The sequence below is a fragment of the Apium graveolens genome, chromosome 3 (genome assembly GCF_009905375.1).
Source record: "Apium graveolens cultivar Ventura chromosome 3, ASM990537v1, whole genome shotgun sequence".
Lineage (NCBI taxonomy): Eukaryota > Viridiplantae > Streptophyta > Magnoliopsida > Apiales > Apiaceae > Apium > Apium graveolens.
In genome coordinates, this window is record NC_133649.1 from 148159744 (window position 1) to 148173746 (window position 14003).

At 31.9% G+C, this 14003-nt stretch overlaps 1 protein-coding gene across 1 annotated transcript; it reads right to left on the bottom strand.

Moving 5' to 3' along the window:
* Window positions 1–4093: 4093 nt before the first annotated feature.
* On the bottom strand, window positions 4094–12713 carry LOC141712830 (branched-chain amino acid aminotransferase 2, chloroplastic-like). The gene is made up of 10 exons (XM_074515920.1): window positions 12435–12713; window positions 12273–12337; window positions 11964–12141; window positions 11237–11413; window positions 11018–11149; window positions 10745–10843; window positions 10083–10199; window positions 6999–7094; window positions 5729–5841; window positions 4094–4403 (listed from the first exon to the last, which is right to left on the bottom strand). Exons 1-10 carry the CDS (start codon window positions 12564–12566, stop codon window positions 4286–4288), a joined length of 1227 nt encoding a protein of 408 aa, XP_074372021.1. The 5' UTR covers window positions 12567–12713; the 3' UTR covers window positions 4094–4285.
* Window positions 12714–14003: the final 1290 nt, after the last annotated feature.

The following is a 14003-nucleotide window of genomic DNA, read 5'->3' on the forward strand; positions in this document are numbered from 1 at the left end:
GTCGACCAAACTGTCAATAAATATCTTATATTGATTTTATTCCAATTTCAAAATTATTGCATATCCTTTATTTTATATTTTTAGTTGCAAAATCGACGACGCCGAGAAACCATTAATAAAAATCTTCTTTTTTATTTTATTTCAATTTCAAAATTATTTATGTCATCTTTCATACCATTTTAGTTACAAAATACGACCCGTCATCGACGACGACACCAAAAAACTGCCAATAAATATCTTAAATTGATTTTATTTCAATTTTAAATTATTGTATATCCTCTATTATACATTTTTAGTTACAAAATCGACGACGCTGAGAAATCGTTCATAAAAATCTTCTTTTGATTTTATTCCAATTTCAAAATTACTGAGAAAGAAATATAAGTAAAAATTTAATTTGATCAAATTTTTATAAAATTTAATAATCAAAATTGTGCACTACTAATTTCACATTATTTTTTAATTCGGGCATTTTTATAAAATAAACATATTTTATTTTTATACTTTATATCAAAATTATACATAAGTTTTTAAAAATTATTGTATATCCTTTATTATACCTTTTTAGTGCAGAACACGATGCATCATCGAAGAAGATACCGATAAACTGTCAATAAATATCTTTTTTTTATTTAATTTCAATTTTAAAATTATTTTATATTCACTATTATACCATTTCAGTTGTAAAACACGAGGCGGCGGCGAAGACGGCGCCGAGAAACCGTCAATAAAATCTTATTTTGATTTTATTCCAATTTTAAAAATATTGAGAAAGAAATATAAGCAAAAATTGCAGCTCGTCATATTATGAGAAAGTAATAGAATAAGCAATCTCAATAACCATATTATTTTCATTTATAATTGAAGTGATGTTATGTAATTGTATTTGTGGTACAAAATGTAAAATATAATTATATTTAACACCAGTCTATGAAAATTATAAACTAAATGTTATTATTATACCTCCTGAACCAGAATCTATCACTTAAGCGCGGTTTACCTTGATTCATGTGGTTTGCAGGCTATTGTGTGAACTCGTGGGGTTTACCCAGTGCGCACCGCAAGGGTAGCGCCTGCGGGTTTCCTACGATAAAAAAAAATTATAAACTAAATGAAAAATATTTGTTTATCTATCCATATAAAAAATATAAATATTACAAATTTTTTACTATCAAGTTAGAGTATTGTTTGAGAATAAAAAAATATACAGGTAAATTTTTATTACCCGAACATTATCATCTTCATTATAAGGATCAAGAATATTGATGAATTGTGTAACATCTAAGCGTTGAATTTTCATATACACACAAGAATAAAAAAAGAAAAATTTAGTACTATAAGTACAGGTTGGGTTGGATTATGTGGATTTCTCAAATGTATGATTGTAACATTTGATGCTAAATACATTTTCAACTCAGACTCAATCCCCGATTTTCAATTCTAATCTAGAATATTTCATTTTCATCGTTAAATATTAACTCACTATATGTTTACTTCATTGCAATTTAATTTTATGCTATGAAGTGCATGAATGGACGAATGAAATCAAATTAAACGATTATTTACAAATTTAAATGTGAATAAAAGTCAATGATGCAATGGAACCAATAAAATAGTAAATAATAGAATAAGCGCGGTGACTAACAATATATATTACCTCTATTTTTATTAAAGTGATGGTTATTTTGTAGTTGTACTACAAAATGATAACCGGAACTTTTTGATGCTGAAGATGATAAAAGAATAGGAAATGTGTCAATTGTATTTTAATTTGGACACAATTTGGGATCTATACATTTTTTTTAATAATTTAATTTATTACCCACATTAATTAATTTATGCTATTGTTTAATTTGAAATATTTATTTTTTTATTATATATTTGCAACAAAAAATTTAACTAACATCATATTGCAACTATTCGTGGTAATATTATTTGAGAGACATTTTTCTAAACTCGACACCTTAATTTTCACCGAAGAACAAAATATTTAAATCACAAAAAAATGAAAAACAAATTTATTTAACGCTAACCATAACAAATAACAAAATTATATTTTTTTGGGTTAGCACTCAAAGCGCGGGCAAGGTCCCTGGTTTAACAAAAAGTAAAAAGTTTGTTAGGCTTACCAAAGCAACGCAACCGTTGCTATTTGCGTCTCGCCAAACTTACACCCAACTTGTAAGCATTTTCTTCCGCTGTTTTTATTGAACTAGGTATTTAGTATATGGAAATGAAGCTGATATTATTTTAATCATATTTAATCAGGCTATTATTTTATTAACAGAATCATACATAAAAATACATTTTGATTCTAATTTTTATACCCAAAAAAAGTTTCTTATAAATAAAAATAGAATTTAACAAAAAAATTAGGATGAAATATAACATTATTACAAAAGTATATAAAATATTCTATACTAAATTTGCACTGAATTTTATGTTAAACTTTATTTTCAATTTTAGATGAGATTCAACGTTATATTCAATATGTTAAACTTAATCGATGTTTAAAATTTTGGTTCTAATCTTGACAAATCATTTTTTTATATATTAATAAAGTATTTTGATAGTGTTTTTATATTATTTTATATATACGATGTTATTTGTGAGGTGCAACCCATTTTAAACATTATTATTATCAAATTTTGTGGGCTCTGTGTATACATTCTTAACTACGAAAGTTTTGACAAAAAATAATTTAAATATATAAGATAAATTCTTAACCACTCATAAAAATAATTTCACACAAGACCTTGATGAATATATAAGTAGGTTGTGCATTTGAATTAACTGTGAAGTATCTGCCGGAGAATTCCTTTGACACCGGAGATTTTAGGATGACTAGACCGACAGAGTATTCAAATTCGATTTATATCATTCCTATATTTTTCATAATTTATGAGAAATATGATAGATAAATTTATGGCTCAAAGATGGGCGGCCAGTGATCTACTATTCGATCTATAAATGGATCGAGGCTTCCTTTAACAAGTTGATATTTTAGAACAATTAGTTCTTTGACATGTTATCAAAGTTCAGGCTTCAGGCTGACAGAATACTCAGGTTCGTTCCTTTTCGCCCATAATATTTTTCACAATTTATAGTAGCACGAAATGCAAATTAATGTCTCAAAGATAGGTGTTTGTAACCCACCATTCAATATAAAAATGGGTTCTTAAATAAAGGGGAGTGTTAATATAGTTGGGTCTTCCGCTGAAGTTTTAGATAAACCGGTTATTTTAAGAAAACCATGTTTGATATGAGTTTTCATATATTTAAAAAGATTCCCCGGAATTAATAACTCTGTTTTTTTTTTACTTAAATAACAAGGTACATTATAGAAGACTAATTTAAGAACTCATTGTTTTATAATGACCTCATCCTCGTTGACTAAAGTGATATTGTCACATAATCATTCTAGGTTTGTTTACGGAAATAAATATAAAATAAGGTTAGGAAAGATATAATTAAAGCCGATGATAGACCTCTCCGTTGTTGTTCTTGCCATGTGCAGTGTGCACATACAATAATGTAAAAAATATTGTAAGTCTACGCCTGTACTCTTCAGAATCATATGTTCGTTCGTTTGTTTATTTATATTTCTATTCCTAATTGATTGGCACGCGCATTCAATAAAGCGACAACAATTTATGCAAATTGGCTGCTCAGTGCATCTGTAATTTTTTGTTAAGTAGCCAATTTGCATATGAAGTTCAATATATAAATCATAGACGCCAATGTAATATGAAGTTCACGAGTTCGTAGATAAACGGCGACGTCGTTATATCTTATCATGCAACAGTTTTATTATCTGTTGTGTGTGTGATAATAAATTATCATATTCTTTATAAAATGTATCAAGTTGTCCGTGATTTGCTCTTGACCTCTTGTATAATATATATATATATATATATTTCTGTCGGATGCTCTTGTATAAATTATTGAAATAAATTTTGCAGAAACATGATCCGTGTATGTCTCCTTCATTGTGATTACATTAGTCAGTTTAGAGTATACGTGTACTGATGTCCCTGTATCTCTCATTGTCCAAATATTATTTTAACAGCTAAAGATAGTGATGATACAAAACTGGGGAAATCAAGATATTGATATCACCAAATTTAAAGTAAAAATCGAAACCAAATTTCCAGCCTTAACAACACTAAAATAAAATCTGTCAAAAAAATAAATAAGACTGAGCCTTTGTGACGGCTCTGCAAAAATATTTAATCTGAAGGATGATCGATACATGATTCAATTTAACTTCAATTAAAAAGGAAACCTACTTCAGCTTGACAATCCAATTCATATTGTCCTCTTCAAGACCCATTTGTAGTCTTGTCAAGGCAGAATATAGTTGCTGTGTTACCACCCCAACCCCGGAGCTTCCATAAGATACCCTGCAGAATACAAAATAAGTGAGTAATCGGCGAATGTTCTAGTATACTAACAGTCCTCTGGAGATAACCGCAGTTGCAATGAGCAAAGATAGTCATAGGCACTTGAAGACGAAGCTTTGTACAACACAGTCATAATTTATTGCACAATCCTTTCCAATTCTTTTTAATTAAGTACAACTGCATATATTTATATACTCATGCACACATACCACCGGACGTTAAACCTTTGACCTTTTATGACCAAGAGACTAGGACGTAGGTCTGCTAGGGTAAACCTTGCAGATTGCTTTCCGATTTTTTGCCGCTTACTGATATCATAGTAACGGTCTTGACTTTATATTACAAGTTCTATTGTTTTCTCACATTCACCCATATTAAGGTAACAATCAACGGAATCCAAAAGAGACCATTATACTGTATTCTGCTAACTAGGCTATTAAGAAGCAATAATAAGCGCAATCGTATTGGCAAACACTATAACCTGTTTCAGATGTTTACTACTAAAAAGTTATTGAAAAGATAAAATTTGACTCTTAATGTAAACAGATGGTGGGTTTTTTTGTGTCTTTATATGAATCTTAGAATTTGTTTCAAGTTCTCATATTATCCTGTATATTTTTCTTCAGCTTATATGTACATGAAGAATTTAAAAAATTCCTGTCCATTCAGTTTCATACTCACCTTAAATTGTCCTCTGTGATACACACACACACACACACAACACTGCCTCTAAATACTTGTTTAACCATCTAGGCCAGAATAATTAGTTGTCACCTAGACTATCGTGCCTCGAGTAAAATTTGTCAATAGCATCTCCAACCCACATAACCTGTTAGCTGAATAGTACACATGGCACACAAATATAGCTATTCACTAAACAGTCGCTCCAACCATCAACTCATGTTAGGTATAATTATAGTTATCCTGTTTTGGTCTTCTAAATTTGTTGAACTGTGTAGGAATATATATATCCTTTAAAACTCATCCAACTCATCTCCCCTTCTTTCTCTACCTCTTTCCTTCTCTCTCCAATTATAAATGTATGCTTTCATCTTCTATTTTAATTTTCAAAACAATAATAAAATAATGTTTTTAAAATAAAGCTAACCATTATAGCTAACACGATTGAAGTACAACATTAGTTAACCATTATTTATATTATTTTGGCTAACCAGTTTAGCTATCTCCCCTGAAGATGCAGTACAAGCATAGGAAAGAGCACTAAATTAGATAGGTATAGCATTAAACTCACGATAACTGCTAAAAGATCAACTTCTCAGAACAAATCAACTTATAAGTTGCAAAAGCATACTGCTGAGTTTTACCTTTTACCAAAGTAAGTTATGCTGCCCACAGGTGATACAACAACAGCTGTTCCAGTAACAAAAACTTCATCAGCATCAAGCAATTCATCTACAGTTACCTTTCGCTCCTCCGCCTACATAATAATACATCACTAAATCAGCATACATAAAATCTGAAATGCATGAGGATTACAAAATGATGGATATAAGTAACCAAATATTCATCACAGAACAAGGAAGAATGGAGGAATGAACCAAAGGGACATGTGCGTGACTTTATTATATAAAAAAGAAATGATGGTCACAGCTAAAAGAGGCATTTAAACAATGTTACACTAACCACTTTATTAGTGACATTTTAAGGGGATGCTGCATAGGTAAAACCGTAAAAGTACATCATTTATAAAATAGAACTCAAGAGAGAACACAATGCATCAATGCTTTTTAGTGCAAGAACATGCTGGAGATATTATTATTTCTCAAACACGTAAATAGTATTTTATTTCAGATTGAATGCTTTACACCTACCCATTACCAGAAATTATGAATTGACAAGAAACATGCCTACATACATTAATATACTGTCCTCGTTTTGCACATATTTTGAAGTGCACATTTTTTTGTAAATTAATATCCTGAATTCTGATTTAGTCCCGAATACATTCAGTATATTAATGCCTCTCTTTAGGTATATTGATATCCTGAAAGAGAGGTCTACATATTTTTTAACTTCAAAGACCTCTCTTTCGGGATCAGTCCTGTGCCTACAATTAGTCGCACACCTCCGGTACTCTTTAAAAGGCATCAGTCCATATAAACTACCCACCTTGCAGTATCCCCCACCTATCTCCCGGCGCATTATTGCTTATTCATGCAACTTCAAGTACGTAGAAAAGAATCAAACTAGCAAGGGAGATGGATGAGGAACTTCCGCTCTTGATACTAATATTTATACATAACTTTCATCATTGGACCAATTTAATCAATACACCTGACTTGTAAAACTTCAGTGCACATTCTGGTGCTTATCCAAGAGAAATCGATGTATTGATATTATAATTAATTATGAGCGTTAGACATGTCATTTAGCAATAACGATTATTTAGACTTTCATTACATCACGCTAGTTACAAAGAGATGCTTAATTTTGCATCTGCAGGGAAATTGAAGCATGTTACAATTCACATTTCTTCTCTGTGCTTACTTTTCCCCTGCTCTTTATAATGTCTCACAATATACCCAAAAATTAGTTTTGTCATCATAGAACAAAAGTTACAAGCAGAGAAGCTACCTGAAATCCTAGGCTACGAGCAACATCGATAATACTCTTCCGAGTGATTCCAGGAAGAATAGTCCCTTTAATTGCAGGAGTTGATATGACATTACCCTTCAAAAGCATTGTAATTGAGAACACGTAAGTATTAATGCCATCATTCATTACAATATATGGAAAATTCTGTTATTATGGTTCTAGGAGGAGAGAAAAATGTCATGTTGCAAACAAGTGCTAATACAGAAGAATTTCAACTTATATGTACATTAGCTACTTTGACAAATCTTGAGGAAACATGAACAGCGATATAAAAAATTTGAATCTCTAAATGATCACATAAATCTTATATTAAGTGATCTGAATGCATTTGGGCCAATTAGATTTTAGTTAAAGTATGTAAAGCATGTAGTAGATGTTATTTTATGCCTTCAGATGTCACTGTGATAATAAAAAAGGTCTTAATTCTTAAATTATCATTTTAAGATAAACATTTTACTGGAACAGGAAAGCTTGCCCCAATGTGGCTAAACTATCACGCTACTGCAATTTGTATGCCTAACCTAAGTAAACTAGCATAATGATGGCTGTACTATTAAAAAACATGCAAAAGTAAGAACTTCCATTCAACTCATTGACGCCATCAGAATCTATTCAATAAAATATTATATATCAAAAACCATTAAATTCAAAATATTCAATGGCAGACTATTTTTTAACTAAATAAATACAGTTCACTGTACCCCTTAATATATATACATAAGCTAACACACAACATTTTGACACCCTAATCTAAATACTCACTTCATCAATGGTGGACGATGAAATCGCCTATACATTTCTCACTAAAGGCGCCTTTAATCACAATAATCACTTATTAAAAAAGCAAAATACTCAATCTTTCATCACAAGCTTCGAGATCCGATATAAATTCGTGCAGCACAACCCAAATATAGCTCAAAACAACGGTAACTTCGGTAGTTTCCCCAGTTAAATCATTAAAGTACAATACCATTATAAACTTGAGTTTCAATAACAATCAGATACGTTTTATACAGAGTTGCAACCTTGTGTTTTGAGGGGAGGTTTGAGAAAGGGAATGTCGTTCTGATTATTGAGTGTGCCATTCGAGACAGTAAAGAGTTCGATCTAGGGGTATGTGAGTAGAGCGACGGTGAGGTTGTAGTGGTTGAATTGAAGTTTCTGGTTTTAGCTAAGGAGATTGTGGAGAGATTTAGGATGGGGATTAGGAATGGGAAGAAAGGAGGACAGAGGGCCAATTAGGATTTCTTATGCTTCATTCTTTTCCATAGGGCCATAATTAAAAATGAATTTGAAGAACTAGGATTCAAATTTAGGGTTGTGGAGAGGAGGGGGGGGGCGGAATACAGTGGAAGGTGACCGATCATAATCTTAAAATGAATTATAAATAGTATGGTTAAATCGCGGTTAAATCACACGTATTTAAAACTTCAACAAATGGCATTACATTTTTTGACAGTAGCCAGATTTTGCTAGTTTACTTAGTTTAAGTACACAAATTGCATTACGATGATAGTTTAGTCACATAAATTGTATTTCACTCAATCTTTAACTATGTTTCTACTCCCTTGTGGTTCTCTGCTAGTGCACACTATATGTTTGATACATTGCCCCAAAAGATGGAGGCATCGGATCATTTTGTTCTTGATTTTGTATCCCTGCTGATTTGATTCATTTGAACCCTTCAGGCATGTAATCCAAATCTACAATATTTTTCTTGCTCTGTTTTGTCATTGTGCGTAGCACTGTAAACTACAACCTAATGACTTGATAAACATAAATCAGTAATATCATACACATTATTTTAATATGTTTGAATATACCATATCTGATGCAGGACAAGATTGTAGAAACAATATTTATTAAACAGAAACGATGATAAGCAATGAGTTATATGATTCCAAAGAATTAATTAATCAATATTATTAAAATGAAAATTGTATAATCAAAGTTTTTAATAATGTGGAGATTACAATGCTTATATAGGAATAAAAATCCTAATAATAACCTAATGGACTAAGGGCCGTAACAATTGAGCTTTATTATAAATAAGCTATTTAATTAATAAACTACTATCCCTGCATATAAAAGACAAACAAATAATTTTAATCCTCTCTAATCTAATCATAATTTATTTTTAATCTTCTCTAAAGATTAGAGAGGATTAAAATTATTTGTGTTTTATATGCAGGGCTAGTAGTTTATTACTTAAATAGGTCATTTATAATAAGTTCAATTGTTACGGGCCCTGTTCCATTAGGTTATTTATTAGGGTTTCTATTCCTATACAAGCATTATAATCCCCACATCATTACGAAACTTTGATTATACACTCTTGGAAATAATATTATTAATTATTCTTGGGATTCGTATAATTCATCGCTTATTCTCTTATTCTCTTATTATTGATTTTGTTTTATAAGTCATTGTTTCTACAATCTTGTCCTGCATCAATATCCCTTCGCACCCCAATTCCCATATTTGAATTTTGCCAAATCCGCGTGTCCCCACATTTTGCACCCATACCTTTGCTTCTTAAGTTGAAAGACTTTTCTATGAATAGTCAATTTGTGCATAGATCCTAAACTGTAATTAGTAAACTTTGTGCAAGCCAGGTGGTTGGACAAAGATTCACACAGAGAACCTGAGATTAATAAAGTAACTGATATGAAGAATGATATAAAAAAACAGGCGAAATCTATAAAGGGTCTTTCTAATGTGTGCCCAAGGGCACACAATAAGCACTAACTTCAATAAGTTTGGAGCTTTTCTATTGGTCGAATTATTGTGCATGCAGAGGTCCATCATAATTATGATTAGAAGGCCAATAAGAATGTTCCAAACTCATGGAATTTGATGCTTATTGTGTGCCCTTGGGCATATATTAGAAAATCCGATCTATAAAAACTCAAACACAATATTTGGACTAGAAAATACCACCAGACACTGGTAATGCACAGAGCTATAACCAATTGCTTTCTACCAAAAGAACACTAAATAATTCCATAGTTAAAGTAATTACCATCTTATATTTGTTACAGTCTTATGCACTTAGAGAAATACCTTTACAACAAAAACGTTACAAGACGAAACCTCTTCTAGGTACTTCTTCTCTATACTGTCCAGGTATAGAACATCAGAGTAGCCTTTGGCTTTTGCAGCACTTTGTGCCTTTAGAACCTATAGTTCATAATCAAATCATAATGAGAAGTTAAAGTAGGACACAACACAAAAAATTACACCATAATTTTAACAAGCAGTTGTCATAGTATTTTATGAATTGCCTAGAAGTTGGAAGAGATGAGTAATAATATGTTTCTCAGTTAACATTCATAAGCATTGGGGCCTCAAGTACAACCTCTTCTTAAAAATTACAGTATCAGACCATGACAGATTATTAAAAGAATCAAAAAGAATTAATCAAAAATATGGAGGGTATTAAGAGATTACAATTAATTGCTAAGTAAGCTACTTTCAAGTTCTAACCATTAAGCTTCTTAATTGAAAAAAAGGAACAGCTTCCAGTAGATAGAGCACAAATGTAATCAAGATAGAAAGATTGAACAAAGAAGAAAATTAATTAATATAAATTAGGAATCTCATATATCAATTAACATAAGCACATCTGACATATGTCTAACGTCAGATGAACAGGATGAAATAAGAGATTATTAAGGAAACACTACAACCTAATGCATTTATAAACAAATGATAGCAAAGCTTACTGCAGCATAGTTTCCTATAGTCTTCACACCTCCAGTACCACCAGGGGTTGCTCTGTGCATTTCAGTTTCAACAATCAAATTTATTGGAGACAAGCCTTCCTGACATCACGTGAAAGGTAAGAGAACAAAATGAAAGATTGAGACCGACGTGTCTGTTGAAAGATAGGTTATATATATATATATATATGAGGTATAAATCACTTACTTCAAAAGACTTTGATTAGTAAGCATTTAAAAACCAACATATCAAATGCAAAATAGCCAACTTCATACCTTGAAGTAGTTACCAACAGGAGAGACATAAATCATAAAGGTATACTCAGGAGCTGGTGCAAGACCAAGAACAGAACCACTTCCCATTAGCAATGGCCTTATATATAATGAACCTTTTCCAGGAGGAGGTATCTGAGAGAAGGTATAAAACATACACAATTTAACAATTGTTGCTCCTCAAGAATTTGTAAGGCGGTCACAGAGATACAGTTGAATTACCCATCTTTCATTTGCTAAAACAGTTTCCTTTACAGCTTTCACAAATTGTTCAACACTTGGCGAAGGCATGCACATGCGCTCTGCACCCAAACTCAGGCGCTCACCATTCTCCTCCGGACGAAACAGTAAAACATTTCCATCTTCAGTCTTATAAGCTTTCAGGCCTTCAAATAATCCCTACATATGATATTACCATTGTTTAGACGTGCAAGTCAAACAATGATCTAGTCGAGGAAAAAAGGGGAATCCCAAAATAAAATGTCTGTTTATCAAAGCATTTATATATACACATGTATACAGTTAGACGCACACAAAAAAAAATTATCAAACAGAAACTATTTAGAATTAAAAGTAGAATATGACATTGTTGAGACCTTAGTTTGTTACTCAACTTCGAGGATGATCTTATTAAACCTTTTGCCTTGGAAAGTACTCCCAAAAGTCCTAGGCCACATATTACTTGGTAATTGGTACACTCTAAGTCTAAGGTGCAAATTAAGTCCATAACATATCGTAAGCAAGAACCAAATGATATTGCTAAAAACCCACTTACACAATAAAGAATAGAATCAAAAATATTATAGCAAAAGTCAAGACTAAGCCACTTAATCGTAGTATGCCAAGAATTTACATAGTATCATTATAAAAGCACGGTACTTAACTTGGTAAAATAGAAAGCACTGTACTTTGATAACATATCCAAAATAACAAGAGTTAAAGAACTAACTTGTCCATAATTCAGGATTCCAGCAGACGGGCTCAATTCAATGTTCCCAAACCGTTGTAATTCACCATCACAAAAAGTTTCGCCTTGAGCACATTTCATCATATACATAAAATCAGTAGGCAAAAACCCAAATCCAAGATTGTCCCAATCAATGTCAGCTAATGGTGATGGACCATTGCTGTCATACAGTTATAACTAATTAACACACCAAATAACCAAACAATCCCAGTATCTATTCAATTATAACATCATCAATACGTTTAAAAAAACCAATAAAGTCGAAATCTTTAAGTTGAAGAAGTCAACAACCTGACAGCAGAAGTGAATTCAACAGCACAAGTCTTTAATGAAGCAAAATGAGACTGCTTCTGAACCTGTTAAAAACACATATAAACATAAAAATTCATGTTATTTCACAGTTGAACCAGAAAAATGCACAAAAGGGCTATGCATAAAAGTAAAAATAGTTACCTTGAGAGATTGAGAAGAGAAAAAAGAGAGTTTATTGTCAGTAAAAAGTGAAGGGGGCAAAAGGGTTTTTGAATGGGCTTGAATAAGATTTGGGTTTTGAAGGCCTGCCAATAAAGCGCCGCCGCCCACCATTGTGTGTATAGATGTATGTATATCCTCTGCTCTCTGACTCTGGGGACTGTCGGAATCTCAGTCCTTCAATCAAGCAGGGTCTCTCTTACGATGAAGCTAGCAGCAAGTCAAATACTTGGCTCAGTTCGGCAGAAACCGATGCAAATGATAAAAATAACACTTCTTAAGATTAAATAAAAAGAATGCCTATTTAAATTATTAAAAAAAAATATAAAAATACCTATTTTTAATATTTTGACCATTTAAAAAAAATCGGGTATTCATTTTCAGACTGGTATCTCAAAAAATTAATTTTCTTATTTTCTCATATAAATATGTTATTTACAAAAAAAAATTAAAAAATAAATAAATTTGGTTGAAATACCCGGTCTCACAATATATATTTGAGCATATAGCCCGTCTAAGAAGCCGTATCTTATATATCTGGTTTCAGAAAGCATATTTCAATTAAAAAAAATAAAAATTAGGTAAAACATCCATATAACATATAACGTATTTCAAAGATATTTTTTACCACACGTCTGAAATTTGATATTTAGGTCACCAATTTTAAAAAACATAGTAATCTTGGCCATCATCCTATGTATAAACTTTTTCGGGGCGGGGGATTTATGGACTTTTTCGGGGGCGGAACAGGGAACAGGGAAATTTTATAAAAAATTCGGGAATCGGGGCAGGAATAGTCTGAGAAGATGACCAAAATACCGATATTGTGACGTGTCATGATATGCGTATATGGGAGTTACGCCCTAATTACTAATCACCCATGGGTAATGCATATTCCAAAAATATTATTTTTTTCATTAACTTCTCTTTCTGATTCTTCGAGAGTTCCAACTCCCTTGTCTATCCACCTATCATCTGCCCCTTCTTCCTCGTCACAATCTCATCACACCTTTTTTCGCTCTCCATCACCTTATTTTCTACTGTATCCCTCTTCTCTCCATCACTCCTTCTGCCTTTCCAGTGTTTTCCTCGTCCAATTCCCCTCTTCAACGCCCTTTCGATGCCCGTGGCGACGGTGACAGTGACATAAACCACGAGAATCGGTGTATACATTTAAGAGGAATACACACTCAACAGGAATACACTCAAAACAATTATATTGGTTCCTGTTTTGACTTCACCACAAAGTTTGGGGTTCATCTGAAAATTCAGATTTGAGGGATGATAAAAATTAAATATACACATGTTTATAAAGAATACGACTTAAGAAAATGCGTATCTTAGATACGCTAGGTTGAGATGCTATCCAAATCTCTAATACGCAATTTTTGTTTGTGTATCCTTGCATTTGGACAATACAGAGAATGTTAGGAATATGTGTATTAGTTTGATGATAAGTTAAACAAAACACTTAAGTAGAAATCTAGTGTTTGTAGCCTCAACGGATAAGACCATCTTGGCTATCCGTTGAAGGAGTAGTTTTACTTAGCA